Genomic DNA, 18,864 nt, shown 5'->3' with positions numbered 1-18,864 from the left:
GGATTTACTTAACGCAATCGTGACTAGCGACTTTCACTACTTATGAATACAAGTTAATAACGATTAGGTGAAATTCCCTTATATCCTAGCATCAAGTTTAGGCATGCAAATTAAGTGTCGACCCTCAACCCACATACATAAACAAGTTATCAATCAAATAGATAAGTAAATCACATTCACAATTTCTGAAATCATAATTGGAAGAAATCAAATCATATAAAACATATGTCCATGGCTTCAAATTCACCTCTAACTAAAAAGAAATTAGTTCCACATGTCTAACATAATTGAAAGGCAAGTTAAATTAAACATGAAAACAGAAACAAAGAAAGAAAGAACTCCAAACACTCCACTAATGGCAGATTGCATGTGCAAGGCTTCTCCTTCCTTTGGACTGCACGGCACTCCTTCTTTCTCCTCCTTTAGTGGCTGCACAAGGTGGTGATGGTGGTGGGAAGGCACGGCTGTGGTGGATGGATGGTTATGGAAGAGGGTAGAAGGGTTAAAAGGACTAAGGAGGCACCGCAAGGACTTAGAACTAGGGAGAATGGGATTGGTGGTTGCGGCAAGGGTTTAGAATGATTTTCTGGAATGAATGGATGATATGGGAGGTGGTGTTTCGGCCAAAAGGTTTAACAAGTATATATAGGCACCCAAAAACCCTAGTAAATCAGGTTAGGGTTTTTAGAAGCCCAAATCCATCATAAATTAGGTTAAATAATCAGATTTTTAATGGGAATGAGGCCTAGGGTGCGGCTGGTTTGCTAGGGTTTAATATGAGCCTTCTAGAATGCCTTGCAAGGCAAGGCAATCAAAGATTCTAGAACCCTAGGTGCGGCAAAGGCTTAGAAGTCAGAAATATGCAATGGGCTAGGGTTTAGGTGCGGCATTAAGTGAGGATCCAAGATGAATTGGGCTAGGAAGGTGCGGCCTTGTCCAAGAGGTAAGGATGGGTCATCTAGAAGCCCAACGCCAAGAATAGAAACTCTCACAAATGGAAACCTTCGAGAATAGAAACTTCCAACTTTAGAAACTTTGGTTTCTAATTCTGAATTCTTTGTTCTTCACTTTCATTTCTTCATTTCTTAAGCTCCCTTGACCTTCAAACTCGTCCATTCCTTGTGCTCCAAGCATGTACTTTTCAATCCAAGCTCACTTTTGCTCTAAAATGCTCCATTTTGCCATCTTTTATGTATTATGCCCCTTTGAACCTGAAAACACATGAAAGTAGCTCAAAAGACTACTTTAACGAAGAAAACATAACGAAAATGCATAAGAACTAGCTAACTAAGGCGCATAAATATGCTCCTATCAAATTCCCCCACACTTAGCTTTTGCTAGTCCTCGAGCAAAACAAAGAAACAGAAGAAAACAAAATGAAACAAAACAAACAAGAACAACCTAAACCTTCCAACATTTGCCTCAGGGATTTCCAATGCACATGACAAATTAAAAATCATCATTCCCACAGATTTTAGCCATCTTTACACTTAAGCACACACTTAATCATAGTCACCACGTACTAGTTCACATTTAACCAATTAAAACATGATTTTGAACTTAGTAACATGCCTTAGAGAATTTGCTCAATTCCTCACTAGATATGCACTTAATTTTCACACAGATTTTCTGACTACACACCCTATACTAGTTATATGTGAGAAGATTGATGTAAATATAAAAACGAATGCTCACATATGTTATAACAAGGAAAGCTTTCTCTGAATTTAATAAGCATGTATATGATCTCATGAAAGGAATGCTACTACTTAGACGTGAGAACCAGTGACACCATATGCTCATACCACTCCCAAACTCCACAAATTGAAATACACAACACTCAAGATAGAAGTTAAGGGTTGTAACGGGGCTTGGGGTATTGGCTAACAAAGAAAGGTGAAGGGTAACGTTCTTAAAACAATAGTAAGCAAAGCAATGAAATTGACTCTTCGAATTCACTTTTGAATGCAAAAATCAACTTTTAAACTCAAAGAGGAAATTCATGCAACACTTGGGGTCAAATTCAATGTTTTGGACCCCTTCTTCAACAACCAACACCTTAGAGCTCATTTCCATGCTCTTTCAACTCTTTTTCACACTTTTCACAACTTTTTTTTTTTTCTTCTTTTTTTTTTTTTCTACGAATTTTTTTCTTTTTCTTTTCTAACCTATGCCTCATTTAAGACTTTGGCACACAATACACAAGGCTCACTTTCCCCCACACTTGTTTTCTGCACACCCTTGATCAAAAGGAATTCATTTTAAGTCATGCTTACTATGCTTTAAGAACAAGGGTATGGATGGTCCTAATCTAGGCTAGGTAAGGATAATGTGGGTTAACAAACAATATAGGCTAAACAAGGCTCAACGGGGCTAAAACCTACAAAAACAAATGTATGGAATGAAGGCTTTTTGGCTATGGTGGTAACTACTAAACAACTTCATCTTGAATACGTGTTATGCAATTCAATGAAATGTTTTGAATGAAATTGGCATGAGTTCTAGCATTTGGAACTAAAGTGATGAAACGCCTTCTAAGTAATAACCAAGCAAAGAATAATGAGATCATGCAACGACTTTAGAAAACAAGAATGCACAGATTTTAACTCTCCAAATAATGTTTAGGCTCAAGTCTCACAAGGTTGTAGCGTTAGTTTGAGTTCCTTCCTTCAAACATGTTACAAAAACTAATTTTTTTTCTTTATGATTACATGTGAATTCATAAGTTATAACCACAACCAAGCATAAACCAAGAGTAAATCAAACTTTCATCCATGTTTATAACTCTCTTTAACAGTCATGCAATTAAAAACCGAATCCTCATCATTGTGTTGGAAGGTACCCTAAGACACAAACAAACACACAAAAACAACTTAAAAACGACTCTTTTTGGGTTTTGTAAAACAATTTTTCAAATTTTTATGGGATTTTCGGATTTTTGAATCAAAACACATTAAAACACACCAAAACAGCCTAAAAACAGCAAGAAACAACATTGGAAGTTATGAGTGAGAAAACCCTATGAATTTGCATCAAAACACTTTGGTTACCCCCCCACACTTAAATCAAACATTGTCCTCAATGTTTCAAGCATAGACTCACACAAAAACACATAAACAAACAAACCAACACTAACAAACTAAACATGGCAGAAACGAAAGAAACAACAAAGAGAAGGGTTTAGAAACGCAAATCTGGAATTGGAGTGCTCTCTAGGTCTTCCTTTGTCAAATGCATGGGTTGCCTCCCACGAAGCGCTTGCTTTAACGTCTTCCAGCCGGACGGTACCTCCGTTTAAGCTTGACTAGGTGCCACGGCATGGAGGGGTACCTCCTCCACGACATGTTCCTCAAACATCTCGTAATAGGGCTTCAATCGATGCCCATTCACCTTGAATTCTTGCTGCGTCCTTGCACTCTTGATTTGCACTGCACCATGAGGGAAAACATTAGTGACAATAAAAGGACCAACCCATTTGGAACGCAATTTACCCGGAAACAACCGAAGGCGAGAATTGAACAACAACACTTTCTGCCCAATATAGAACGTCTTGGCACGAATCATCTTGTCATGGAATGCCTTCGTTTTCTCCTTGTAAATCCGGGCATTCTCATATGCTTCATGTCGGATTTCCTCAAGCTCACACAATTGGAGCTTCCTATGTAAACCTGCGGCATCAAGGTCCAAATTAAACGTTTTGACGGCCCAATGTGCACGATGCTCTAACTCGACGGGAAGATGGCATGGCTTCCCATAGATGAGCCGAAAAGGTGACATCCCAATGGGGGTTTTGTAGGCAGTGCGATACGCCCACAATGCATCGTTTAAGCGCAAACTCCAATCCTTCCTTGTAGGCCCCACGGTCTTCTCAAGAATCTGCTTGATTTCCCTATTCGAAACTTCGGCTTGCCCGCTCGTTTGAGGATGATAAGGTGTGGCCACCTTATGCGTGACATTGTATTTCTTGAGCAACGCCTCGATGGTTCGATTACAAAAATGAGAACCGCCATCACTGATTAGCACTCGTGGCATTCCGAACCTTGCAAAAATGTTAGTTTTCACAAAATCTGCAACCACTCGAGAATCATTAGTTCGGGTGGCTTTTGCTTCCACCCGTTTCGACACATAATCCACAGCAAGCAATATATAAAGAAACCCATGTGACGAAGGAAAGGGACCCATAAAATCAATACCCCAAACATCAAAGATTTCAACACTAAAAATGGGGGTTTGCGGCATTTGTTGCTTAGGACCAATATTGCCCGTTCTTTGGCATCTATCACAAGACATGCAAAATGTTCTAGCATCCCTAAAGATGGTAGGCCAATCGAAACCACATTCTAACACCTTAAGTGCTGTTCTTTGAGTGCCAAAGTGTCCCCCACAAGCATAAGTGTGACAAAAGGTTAGAATAGCATTAAACTCAGAATCGTGCACACACCTACGTATAACTTGGTCAGGGCAATATTTCCATAAATACGGGTCATCCCACACATAAAACCGTGCCTCTTTCTTCAATTTATCACCTTGGTGTTTAAATAATTCACTAGGAACATGTTTAGACACCAAATAATTCACCAAATCAGCATACCACGGTTCACTTACCTTGACGGACATCAGTTGCTCATCTGGGAATGTCTCTATGATAGGCACGGCATCCTCCTCATGCACCATACGGCTCAAGTGGTCAGCCACCACGTTTTCACTTCCCTTCTTGTCCCGGATTTCGATATCGAACTCTTGGAGAAGAAGCATCCAACGAATGAGTCGTGGTTTGGCCTCCTTCTTGGTGAACAAATACTTCAATGCTGCATGGTCAGTATAAATAATAACTTTAGTACCAAGCAAATAAGAACGGAATTTATCTAAAGCAAATACAACAACAAGAAGTTCTTTCTCAGTGGTAGAATAATTCAATTGTGCATCATTTAAAGTCCGAGAGGCATAATAGATAGCATGCGGCCTCTTGTCCTTCCTTTGCCCCAAAACAGCTCCTAATGCATAATCAGAAGCATCGCACATAAGCTCAAAAGGAAGGCTCCAATCCGGTGGAACTATGATAGGGGCCGAAGTTAGCATGTCCTTGAGGTGATTGAACGCCTTCTCACACTCCTCGTTGAAGTCAAATGCCACATCTTTCTGGAGGAGACGGCAAAGAGGGTTTGAGATCTTGGAGAAGTCCTTGATAAATCGCCTATAAAATCCTGCATGACCAAGAAACGAACGAACCTCTCGAACCGAAGTAGGAGAGGGTAAGTAGCGTACAAGATCTATTTTCGATTTATCCACTTCAATTCCTCTTTCTGAAACAATATGCCCTAGAACTATGCCTTGTCTAACCATAAAGTGACATTTTTCCCAATTAAGCACAAGGTTAGTTTCTACACATCGTTTCAGAATTATTGTGAGATTTTCCAAACATCCATCAAATGAATCACCAAACACACTGAAATCATCCATAAATACCTCAATAATCTTTTCCACAAAATCTGAAAAGATACTTACCATACACCTTTGAAATGTGGCCGGAGCATTGCATAACCCAAAAGGCATGCGACGATAAACAAAGGTACCAAAGGGGCATGTGAAAGTTGTCTTTTCTTGGTCATCCGGCGCTATGACAATCTGATTATATCCAGAATAACCATCAAGGAAACAATAAAAAGAATGACCGGCTAACCTTTCAAGCATTTGATCAATGAACGGCAAAGGGAAGTGGTCCTTCCTTGTGGTGGTGTTGAGCTTCCTATAATCAATGCACACTCGCCAACCTGTTTGGATACGGGTTGGCACAAGCTCATTCTCGGCATTCTTCACCACGGTCACTCCGGACTTCTTTAGAACACATTGCACCGGTGACACCCAACGACTATCAAAGATCGGATAAATCACTCCATAATCAAGAAGTTTGATAATCTCCTTTTTCACAACTTCCATCATTGGAGGGTTGAGACGGCGCTGAGCCTCTCGAGTTGGTTTAGCCCCCTCCTCTAGAAGTATGCGATGCATGTACGCAGTCGGGCTAATTCCCCTAATATCGGCCAAAGTCCACCCAATGGCCGTCTTGTGCTCTTTCAACACTCGGATCAACTTCTCCTCCTCTAGGGCCGTGAGTGATGAGGAGACAATGACGGGCAATGTCTCGTTGTCTCCCAGAAAGACGTACTTTAAATGATCGGGCAACGGTTTAAGCTCAAGTACGGGTGCCTGAATCACTGAGGGTAACAACTTATTAGTGGAAACTGGAATTAAAATTGGGTTAGAAGGCTTACCATGGTGTTGAGGTAGTGACTCAAGGGCAGCCACTATCTCGGCCTCCTCCTCACTTCTAGGCACGGCAAAACCAGATGGTTGCCCCATTCCTTGTGCAATTGTCGTTTCAAGTGTATCCCTCTCCAAACAATCGAGAAAATCCTACGCCAAATCATCAATTATATCAATAGAAAAGCAAGAATGATCGTCCTTAGGAAATTTAATACTTTCAGAAAGATTAAAATCAATGACTTCCCCATCAAATTCCATCGTTAAAGTTCCTTTAAACACATCTATCTTGGTGCGGGCTGTTTTCATGAAGGGCCTCCCTAATAGAATCGGCAATGGGGTGGAATGGGGTGAATCCTCCATGTCAACCACGTAGAAATCCGCTGGAAAAATCAAGTTACCAACCTGCACCAACACATCTTCCAAAACACCCTTTGGATATGCATTAGAACGATCGGCTAATTGAATTATCACACCATCATTTTTAAGCTCACCTAAGTTCATAGATGCATAAATAGAGTATGGCATAACATTAATCGAAGCCCCTAAGTCTAACATGCATTGTTCAAACTTAGTATTACCAATAACGCATGGAATTGTAAAACTACCCGGATCTTTGCATTTAGGGGGTAATTTCCTTTGTAACACAGCAGAGACATTTTCACTTACCTGGACCACCTCTTTATTCGAAATCCTTCTCCTTGTTGTACAAAGTTCTTTTAAAAACTTAGCATACCTCGGGACTTGCTTAATCGCATCAAGGAGCGGGATATTGACTTGAACTTTCCGAAAGGTCTCTAGAATGTCCTTCTCTGCTTCTTCCTTCTTTGATTGCCTAAACCTGCCAGGAAAGGGCACATTTAGTGGAATAGAACTAGAAAAAGTCGCATTGGGACTTACCTTGGTGGTTGGGGACGGTTTAGGAGGACTAGGTGGTGGCGGCAAGGTTTGGTCATCCTTGGCCGTGGGCTTTGCTCCCTGTGCTTCCTCTTTCAGCAACTTGTCCTCCTCGTCTTGACTTGATTTGGATGTATTTGAGTCCGCTCCAACCTGTTTACCACTTCTCAACATAATGGCCTTAGCGGTTTCAAATCCTCCCTTCGGGTTCACAACGATTGAACTAGGCAATCTGCCTTGCTCTCTAATTTGCCCCATAAACTCGGCAATTTGACCCATTTGCTTCTCCAAATTATCCACCCGTTTGTCTTGGATTTGTCTCTCCTTATTTTGAGTTTGTACTTCCTGCGTCAAAGTAGTAAGTAACTTAACAACTTGATCATTATCCAAAGACATACCTGAGGTTGGTGGGACAGATTGCACTTGGTTTTGATTGGGGACGAATGGCTTTGTATAAAAGCCCGGTGGTGGCTGCCTAAAGCCTCCTTGTTGTTGGGGTTGTTGAGGATCCCGCCATTTGAAATTTGGATGGTCCCTCCACCCTGGATTGTAGGTGTTTGAGTATGGATCATGGCGTGGTTGATTTTGGCTCCCAAAACCCACGGCATTGGCAGATTCCCAACCCCCATTCTCAATCAATTGAGGGCATTGATCGTTGGCATGTTCTTGCATAGAGCACACACCACACACACTTGGTCCATGAATCTTCATTCCCTCTGCCAACTGAGAAACAATAGAAGTAAGGTTAGCTAATTGGGATTGAATTTCGGGCATAGAACTTACCTCATTCACTTGTGGCCGTGGGGGGTCTCTTTGTCCAACACCTTCGTATTGTTGTGCATTATGTGCTCGGTTGGCAATTAGAACTTTCGCAGCCCCCGGAGTTTTATCCACCAACGCACCTCCCGCCGAGGCATCAAGCATTTGGCGTTCCATGGGAAGGAGTCCTTCGTAGAAGTATTGAATGAGCAGCTCCTCCTTCATTTGATGCTGTGGACAAGAAGCAACAAGTGATTTAAAACGTTCATAATAAGAAGGAAACGATTCACCTGGGTTTTGTTGGATGCCACTAATCCGTTTCCTCAAGAGAATGACTCTTGAAGTTGGGAAAAACTTCTCCAAGAAAGCTCTTTTCATACTATCCCAAGATGTAACCGTTCCGGGTGCTAACTCGTAAAGCCAATCTTTCGCCTTTTCCAAAAGTGAGAATGGAAAGGCCTTCATCATCAGAATACTCCCGTCAACATTGATGGGTGTCATGCTCGAACAAACAACCTCGAACTCCTTGAGATGCTTGTTGGGATCTTCCATGGAAAGCCCATGGTATTTCGGAATGTGGTGCAACAAGCTTGACTTCAACTCGAATTCGTCGGTCTTGCCTTGGGCAGCCGCGGGGTATTGAATGCATAATGGTGCGGCATTGGTCAACCCCGAGGCCGAAAGCTCTTTAATGGTCCGATTGTCCGCGGCCATAACTTCTTCTTCCACTTCTTCAAACTCAGATTCGGCCTCTGAACTTGAACTAGGTTCACTAGGTTCGGGATGCCTCCTCTTTCTTCTCAAATCACGTTCAAAATCGTCGTTAAAGTCCAAGATATTTGCATGCACAGTTTGAGAACTCCGCGTCATGCACTAGTACCTAAACCAAGAAAACAAAACAAAATCAGAAAACTAGGTAAATTAAATCAAGACACACGGCAAAAACACAAGGGATTAGCAATTTTGCTAATCCCCGGCAACGGCGCCAAAATTTGATGTGAAAATTAACTTGACACACAAATTAAACCCTATGGATGACAATTGTAGTATATGAGCAAATAGGGATCGTTCTAACCGGGGATTAACTAGGGATGCTAATCAATGTAAAACTGACTCAAGAACATAAAAATATAATGTAGAACACTAAACTAGACTCAATTAATGCAAAACTAGGGTTTAAAACACCTAAACAAACTAAAAACTCAAAACAGCAACTCAAAGGCCCAAAACTGCCTTAAAACCACTTTCTGGGCAGTTTTGAGTACCTAACACTAGTTTGGACGAATTTGGACTATGACTTGACTCAAAACACTTAAAAACACAACTAAATGGATTTCTAACTAATCTAACACTTTAAAATAAATGGGGGAATGATTTTGACGAAATTAAAACTTTAAAACTCAAACTTTAAAAACAAATGTAAAGCAAAACAGATTGTGATTAAATAGAATGGTGAGAAGCTAGTTAGAGGGTTCCTTATCCACACATGAACATATGCATACAACTCAATCTCCAATTACTCTTTCAACAAACCATGAATGACAATGCCCCAAATTAACTAGATTGCACCAATTAATTCTCAGATTTCCCTAGATTCATTGAATTGAATGGAATACGCATTACAACCAAATTATTCTTATCAAGAACCCTAACTATGGAATACGCATGATAGAGACACATATCAAAGATCATTAAGTTCAATGGACATCATAAGCATTGACGAGGCATTCATAACTATGGGATACGCATGTTACTCTTGCCTAGGATTTACTTAACGCAATCGTGACTAGCGACTTTCACTACTTATGAATACAAGTTAATAACGATTAGGTGAAATTCCCTTATATCCTAGCATCAAGTTTAGGCATGCAAATTAAGTGTCGACCCTCAACCCACATACATAAACAAGTTATCAATCAAATAGATAAGTAAATCACATTCACAATTTCTGAAATCATAATTGGAAGAAATCAAATCATATAAAACATATGTCCATGGCTTCAAATTCACCTCTAACTAAAAAGAAATTAGTTCCACATGTCTAACATAATTGAAAGGCAAGTTAAATTAAACATGAAAACAGAAACAAAGAAAGAAAGAACTCCAAACACTCCACTAATGGCAGATTGCATGTGCAAGGCTTCTCCTTCCTTTGGACTGCACGGCACTCCTTCTTTCTCCTCCTTTAGTGGCTGCACAAGGTGGTGATGGTGGTGGGAAGGCACGGCTGTGGTGGATGGATGGTTATGGAAGAGGGTAGAAGGGTTAAAAGGACTAGGGAGGCACCGCAAGGACTTAGAACTAGGGAGAATGGGATTGGTGGTTGCGGCAAGGGTTTAGAATGATTTTCTGGAATGAATGGATGATATGGGAGGTGGTGTTTCGGCCAAAAGGTTTAACAAGTATATATAGGCACCCAAAAACCCTAGTAAATCAGGTTAGGGTTTTTAGAAGCCCAAATCCATCATAAATTAGGTTAAACAATCAAATTTTTAATGGGAATGAGGCCTAGGGTGCGGCTGGTTTGCTAGGGTTTAATATGAGCCTTCTAAAATGCCTTGCAAGGCAAGGCAATCAAAGATTCTAGAACCCTAGGTGCGGCAAAGGCTTAGAAGTCAGAAATATGCAATGGGCTAGGGTTTAGGTGCGGCATTAAGTGAGGATCCAAGATGAATTGGGCTAGGAAGGTGCGGCCTTGTCCAAGAGGTAAGGATGGGTCATCTAGAAGCCCAACGCCAAGAATAGAAACTCTCACAAATGGAAACCTTCGAGAATAGAAACTTCCAACTTTAGAAACTTTGGTTTCTAATTCTGAATTCTTTGTTCTTCACTTTCATTTCTTCATTTCTTAAGCTCCCTTAACCTTCAAACTCGTCCATTCCTTGTGCTCCAAGCATGTACTTTTCAATCCAAGCTCACTTTTGCTCTAAAATGCTCCATTTTGCCATCTTTTATGTATTATGCCCCTTTGAACCTGAAAACACATGAAAGTAGCTCAAAAGACTACTTTAACGAAGAAAACATAACGAAAATGCATAAGAACTAGCTAACTAAGGCGCATAAATATTCTCCTATCAGCACAGCATAGCAGCAAGCACAGTGGAAATTACACACACCCAATTGTCCTATAAATAAAGGTCAATTGCTTCCTAATACTATTGGGAGAATACATACCAAATAGAAAAAGGAAAATCAAAAGAAGGAAGGACATCCCAAACAAAAGAAGGAAGCAAATTCCAAGCAAAAAAAAGGCAAGCTAATTACGGCACAAGGAAAAAAAACATGCTATTTTTGCAACAAAATCAACGAAGAAAAGAAATAAGGAAAGGGCTTTAAAATTTCCAAAAACATCAAAGAAAAGTACCTTTCCTTGCCAAAATACAAAAGGGAATCCCTCCAAAGCAACGATAAGTCTTCAAGTTTCCCAAACCAAGAGGGAAAACACCCCCTTGGCCGAAAAAAATATAAAATGGAAAGGAAAAAATGCAAATCCTACTCACCCAAGGACAAGCATTACAGCTTTCCAACACTTTGAAGGAAATCACCCTCATTACCAAATTGAAGGGACTCCTACCTAAGGAAGGAAAAACATTTTTTACCACAACCACAAGGGAAAAAAAAATCAAGCCTCAAAATACACCAAATGTATTTTGCCAAAAATTATGGAAAATCAATATGCACAATAAGTATGTGCTGATTTATCCATTTCCAAAATTTCATTTCTTTCAAGATTAAGCCTCTACAGCCTTTCAAGAAAAGTTTCATTGCTTTCAAGATCAAGCCTCTATGGCCCTTGAAGAAAAATTTCATTTCTTTTAAGATCAAGCATCTACAGCCCTTGAAGAAAATTTTCATTTCTTTCAAGATCAAGCATTTACGGCCTTTAAAGAAAGTTTTCATTTATTCAAGACCAAGCCTCAACGACCCTTGAAGAAATTCATCATGTCAATTCAAGAAATACGCCTCTACGACTCTTGAAGAAGCAAGCTAATTCAAGATCAAGTCTCAATGACCCTTGAGTTAGAACATTCACATTGCAGGACTCCAAACACACGTTTCCTATATGTGACAAGCACATGCTTACAATGTTCCTTGAAGTGGGGGCATTTGTAGACATGTAAATTTCATTGCATACAAATGATGCATCACAAAGCTCCATGTGGCATATGACTCATCACTAATAGATAAGTCATTAAAGACATGTGGCACAAATCAAGCAAAGGAAGCACAAAACGTTCCCAAAAGTCGGCAAAAAGGGAGAAAATCGCTCTTAAAATCGGCAAGGGGTCCAAGTTGCTCTCAAAACTAGAAAGAAAACTAAAGCATCTTCATAAAACAAGCAAGAATTGAAGATTGCTCACAAAATAGGTAACAAGCCCTATAATTCGACCAAGGTAAGGGAAAGTGGCTGAAATTAAGACACAAAACATGCCTAAATTCTCTCATCGACGAATCAAGGCACAAATCAAATCCAAATCCATCCAAAGGAAAGCTTTGAGAAGTCTATAAATACAAGGTCCTCAGACAAGCATAAAGGTGGACAATTTCTACATTGAAGCCAAAATTCTTACCAAAGGAGAACCTCTGCAAAATCTTTGAAGACTAATACGCTACCAAAGCTCTCTTTAAAGAACGTACAACCAAAGCCGAAGCTTTCTTTGGACCAAAGCCGAAGCATTCCCTTGAAGATTCAACAAGCACTTGTTTCGATTCCTTGAAGACTTTGTTGCAAGCTTAAAACTTGTAACGATGTTCGATTCAACATCAAGTCGCTGAAGGGAAATAATGAGATTTCTATGGGATTTCTAGTGCCTAGCATGCATATACAATTCTAAATTTATATACATAAGCAACGGAAGCATATTATCACATATTATCAAAGCTATAGTCATGCAAATCCCCGTCAAGAAGCATAGGTTCATATATGATGCATCAAACAAAAAATTGAAGAACAAAGGGAAGGTTGAGTTTTATACCTCTTGATCTATACTTTAGACCAAGGATGGACCACCTGCAAGCTCTTTGTTCTTGGAACTCCTTTGGTTCTCCTCTAATCTTAAAAGTAGAAGACCTCTAAAGATCCACATCTACTAGTGTAGTGAGATGGATGTTGGAATAACCAAAAGGAGAATAGATGATTAGCTATTTCCCCTCTTGGTGGCCGGCTATGTGTGTGTGGAGAGAGAGAGAGAGAGACTTGTTTTTCTCTAGTTGAAAAAAAAACGCACAAAAGCCCTAATGAAACTTTTTCATTCAACTCTCTTTATAAAGGTAAAAGAAGTAAGTCAACCAATTGACTCTTTTTCTCTCTTCTTTCCTCATCTTTGGCCGGCCCCTTAGTGTAGGTTTGGACTTTGGGTTTTTATCATTTCAAGTCATCCTATGCTTGAATTAAAAGCCCTATGGGTTTGGGCCTAATAAGCCCGAATGAACCTAAACTTTTCTTTAAGCCCGAAACAATCTTTCATCGCTTCTATGATTTCTTTAGACTTTCTAATTCATCATAGCACTTAATTAATCCAATTAATTAATTCCATCATCCTTTAGTTGTCTCACCACAAGAGTGTATCGGTGTACAATCGTTTTAGATTCTAATTAGCGAGGTAGTGAGGTGATTGGTACCAATCCAATTGATTAGTATTTATCCAATCACTCAGTGAATTAAAACTTACTTTTAATTCTCCTTCTTCTTTGATGACTACTTATTTAATCATCTAGAAGAACCCATAAGCCATGAGTGGCATCTAACCATATATCATGGCTATCTAAGCTAATGTAGAATTTGGTCGGAGAACCTATTCAGTTGGAATTACAATGTAATTCGATCCTTCTATTGAAGTTCCTTTCAAGTGCAAATATAAGGATAGTATAGCGGCACAAGTAAGGGTATCGAACCATAAGGACTACAAAACAACTTAGTAAAACCTTTGACTCTTACAAATTAGCATTAGTTAAAGACTCCTATGACTTAAAATGGGGGGTTTGAGTAATTTTGGAAAAGAAATAAAGACAGAAAGAAAAGGGAAAAATTAGAACTATCTAAAAACAAACCTAAGACATGGAATAGGTTAGAAACATTTTTAGGACATAAATCTGACTTCAAATAAATAAAGGCCTTCCCCTAAACATTCCTGAATCAGTGATATGATATTTTAACTTATCCCTTTCAAATGCACAACTAAGATGTTCACATATCTAGCATGACATATAAGTAGATTGTATGAATCCTCTCTTAATTTGCATGTTAGATGCATGGCATATATATAAAACTTATATTTGTAGGTGCAACCTAGCATGGCATATACTCATATTTAGCACCTAGAAACTCATTAAGAATGAAGAGGATTATGAACATCACATGAACCCTAGAACATGGCATTTATCCTAGCACTTCATGGAATCAATTTACATGATTAGTTCTGAACCTAACCACATGTTGCTAATGAATGAAAGAAGATATGGCAGTCATCCTTATCATTCTCAACAGAAACCAAACATAAACAAGGTAGCTAAGGTTGAAAATATGTGCTTGAAATAATTGAGACATAAAATTGATTCTAGCTTGCAAATGAAATTGATAAACTAAAATTGCATCATAACATTAATTCAATCATGTCTAGGGCTTCAAAGCAGCCTAAGTATCCATCAAAATGGTATTTATTCAAATCTCTCTCATCAAATCCTTATTCAAAAGGTAACTCCCAAATTTCCTATTTAATTTAGGATTAATTGCCATATTAATTGCAAGATATTATTTCACATAATATTTTGCAATTACTCACACAATTTCACCATATATGGCCGGCCATTATTCTCCAAATAGGGCCGGATATTATTTCACATAATATTTTGCAATTACTCACACAATTTCACCATATATGGCTAGCCACTATTCTCCAAATAGGGTCGGCCACTCCCCTATAAATAGTCATATTATCCCACTATAAAGCTAAGCCATTTGCTACCCACAAACTCCTAAACACATTCTTTTCAGAATTCTAACTTTGGCATCAGAGATTCTTCGGCTAAAGCCCCCCCCCCCAATTCATCATGGGCACGTGAGGCTTTTGGCTTTAATCATAGGTGTTATTATTTTGCAGGTGCATTTTCGTCAAAAGAGAAGACGGCTGAAATTTGCATCCACAGTTACCTTCGCCGACGAACTTATTTTCCGTCACGCAAAAGGTGGCATAATACTTTCTAATTTTTCCCCGTTGCGTGAAAACTTTGCTTGACGAAGGTTACTTGCTTGTCGAATGATTTTCGCCGAGCAAAAGTCTCTGAAAAATCAAAAACGGTGACCATGTTTGCCTGACTAAATGTTTTATTTCGCCCGATGAGAATTGATTCGTTGGACAAACATTCGTCATGCAAATGGTAATTTCTGTTTGTGAGTTGTCATAGCAAATTACATACCGGCGTGTGCTTGAGAGAGAGAGAGAGAGGGTGGGAGAGAGATCATCCTATTGATTAAGACAAGATTGGTTGCATACTTTTTAGATTTTAATAAATATGATGGCAATGGAACATAACATATAAGTCAGGGGTGGGACAAGGTAGAAGATACGAGATACAGCCGTTTCAAGACGGCCAAAACAACCAACCTCCACAGCCGGCAATCTCTGAATTGGCACAGCTCATCACACTCTTCCAATCCGGCTTTTTCTCTCTCTCTCACTCTCACTCTCTCTCTCTCTCTCTCCGCATGCTTATTCACATCCCTTTATAAGCCTCTTACTTGGAGGACTTAGTCATATCAATCTCTCAAACTTAACTAATTATCTCACAATTAGAATTCCTTCTTCATCTTTTTCTTCTCGTACTATTCTTTTTTGGTCGACTGAACGATCGAGACGTACAATACTAGTTTCATGGCAAAGTTATCTCATCAAAACCAGAAACTCAATGCAAACAATAACACTAATGCTACTGCAGCTAATAACACTACTGTCACAAAGGTCAAACGAACAAGGAGAAGTGTCCCAAGGGACTCCCCTCCTCAACGTAGCTCAATTTATCGTGGGGTCACCAGGTGATTAATTAACTGCCTGCGCAATCAACCAATTAATCATATTTGCATATATGTTTAATTACTGGATGAATTCCTTTTGCTTAATTATTGACCTTTTCCCCTAAATGGCATGGGTATGCTGCGTGCTTGATTATCAATTCAGGCACAGATGGACTGGCCGATACGAGGCTCATTTGTGGGATAAGAATTGCTGGAATGAAACACAAAACAAGAAGGGTCGCCAAGGTATTTACAATCTCATCTCCATAAATTTAATTTAACTTTTCATCGACGTACGTCGACTTTTATACTTTATATATGCATGCTTGATTTATTGATGTGGTTTCTTATACCATTTCGTCTTTCGATCTTGGTTTTGTTTGTCTTGGCGCTTTTGAATGCTTGGAATGGAATTGCACTCAAATGCAGTCTACCTTGGTAGGTTTTATTTAATTTAATTGCTACTACGTACTTAATTTAGGTGCAATTTTTTTATATGTAATATCGTTAAAGATCATTTTGATTGATATATATATTATATTGATCCATTCCATCCTTTTTCAGGCGCCTATGATGATGAGGAAGCTGCAGCACATGCTTATGACTTAGCAGCTCTTAAGTACTGGGGTCAAGATACCATTCTTAACTTTCCGGTAAATTAATTTTCTCAATTATATATTTTTTAGTGATCTTACATAATAGTAATCAAGGGAGAAACTAAGAAATAACCCCACTTGCGATTGCTGTAGGTATCGACATATCCAAAAGAACTGAAAGAAATGGAAGGTCAATCAAGAGAGGAATATATTGGATCATTGAGAAGGTAATTAAGCTTCTACATCTAAAGTTAGTAGACTCGAGGATCATAAACAACTGTTGATTAATGAGGTATTATTTTCTTTATCATATTTGCAGGAAGAGCAGTGGTTTTTCTCGGGGAGTTTCGAAGTATAGAGGTGTTGCAAGGTATAAATCAAGGCTATTTACTTGAACGATTTTGTATAATCCGATACACATAGCATATAGTACTATACTAAACTGAATTTTTTTTGTTTTATATTTCGGTAAACATATTATAGACTGAATTTTGATTTTCCTTGCTCTTATTTTATTAATGAATAGACATCATCACAACGGACGATGGGAAGCTCGAATTGGACGAGTCTTTGGAAACAAGTACCTCTATCTCGGGACATATGGTACGTTCAGCAGCAAGGAAGAAAATTAACATTTTTTGTTTCTTTGATCACAGATAATGAACCTTTTTATTCACCAATATAAATAAGCATATGCAACAAATTAAGCCGATCGGAAAATTACATATTTGTATTATATCTGACGGTTAGATGATAATTGTATTAAATATATGTAAGTATTGTAGTCATTCCTTATATTTGTTAAGCACACCTCGCAAATCTAGATTAAAAAAAACATATTTGCACATGCGTAACGAGAGTCTAATCTTTTAGGACAAAGGGTTAGGATTATGTTTGGAAAGAGGGATTTGAATTACCGACAATTAGCTAGAAATCAACTACAAGTTGAAGCATGTATTTTCTAATTCATATATGGTATGCCAGTCTTTTATGTGTGTAAATATATGATCTTCTTAATTTTTGAAATTCAAGTACGATATCCATTGAATAAGGGAAATACGTACAACTAGAGGATAGGGTGCTAGTAATGGGCCTTGATAAAAAATTTGTCAGAATTCCAACCCGATCAAAGGGAAAAAGAGTGTCATGCACCAATGACTTAACGATTAATACTCTCCTCCAATAGAAGAGCGTTCTACTTAATTACATAAGAACTTTCTTTTTTATTGAGACTTACATACACGAAACTAAACATGAATAACACTAGCATTAAAAGTTGAATAGTATGATCAAATCTAACATTGGCCTTGTATCATAAATGTTACCCCAGCTACCCAAGAAGAAGCCGCAACAGCATATGATATGGCGGCTATAGAGTACCGTGGGCTCAATGCCGTCACAAACTTTGACCTCAGCCGTTACATCAAATGGCTAAAACCTAATGGTCCTAACAACAGCGAAAATTCCGGTCAGCCTAACACTACTATTGAGGCTAAATTGCCCAATGTCGCCCGAAACCCTATCGATCATGATCGTGGACTTAGCTTCTTTCACAACCTTGCATATAGTCCGGCAGAAACCATGACCACGGCTCAGCCTAGACCAACCACTGCCACATCAGCCCTAGGGCTCCTTCTTCAGTCGTCAAAGTTCAAGGAGATGATGGAAATGACAACAGCCACCGATTTGTCATCGCAGCCGGAGTTGAGCACACCACAGTGCACATTTCCCGATGACATACAGACTTACTTTGACTGCCAAGATTCTAGCAGCTACGCTGAGGGAGACGACGTTATTTTCAGTGAGCTCAATTCATTCATGACACCCATGTTCCAGTGTGACTTCACCACTTAAAGGAGCATGTTTTCATGGTTTAATTTACTCTCTTTTATTTTGCAATTGACTTAAGTAGGTTCTTTCATTTCATTTTATTTTCTTCGTGAATACGCATGGAAGGGTCAACATCCATGTCTAGAACAAAGATGCACAAAAGAAAAATTCTATTATAAGGTGAAATTTCACTACTGATCACCATCATCATATGGGAGCAAGAGTAGGCTAATTATTCTTTTGTTCATTCAATTTCTATTTAAGTGTAAAGAAAGAATAAAATTGTTTCTCATTTTTTTAATATCAATAATAAGTAGCATTCTCTTTACTTGGTGTTTCGTTTCCTATTTTTCCTATTTTTTCAATAAAGTGTGTAGAAAATTTGGCGATGGAAGCTACTTATGTTGAATTATAAATGTATTTGCTGATTTACGAGATGGTTTAATTTGAGCCATTAGTTCATAGATGGCATCTTAGATTAGATTGTAGTAAGTCATAGCTCATAATAAG

At 38.8% G+C, this 18,864-nt stretch overlaps 1 protein-coding gene across 1 annotated transcript; it reads left to right on the top strand.

Annotated features, from left to right (window-relative positions):
* Positions 1-15,788: 15,788 nt before the first annotated feature.
* Positions 15,789-18,378, top strand: LOC126607357 (AP2-like ethylene-responsive transcription factor At1g16060). Its single transcript, XM_050274907.1, has 8 exons — positions 15,789-15,949; positions 16,092-16,174; positions 16,358-16,366; positions 16,493-16,581; positions 16,678-16,751; positions 16,844-16,894; positions 17,051-17,127; positions 17,855-18,378. Exons 1-8 carry the CDS (start codon positions 15,789-15,791, stop codon positions 18,376-18,378), a joined length of 1,068 nt encoding a protein of 355 aa, XP_050130864.1.
* The last annotated feature ends 486 nt before the right edge of the window (positions 18,379-18,864 follow it).

This window comes from Malus sylvestris, chromosome 16 (assembly GCF_916048215.2).
Source record: "Malus sylvestris chromosome 16, drMalSylv7.2, whole genome shotgun sequence".
Taxonomy (NCBI): Eukaryota; Viridiplantae; Streptophyta; class Magnoliopsida; order Rosales; family Rosaceae; genus Malus; species Malus sylvestris.
The sequence above is the reverse complement of the archived record's forward strand: the minus strand, read 5'-3'. Positions and strand labels throughout refer to the sequence as shown.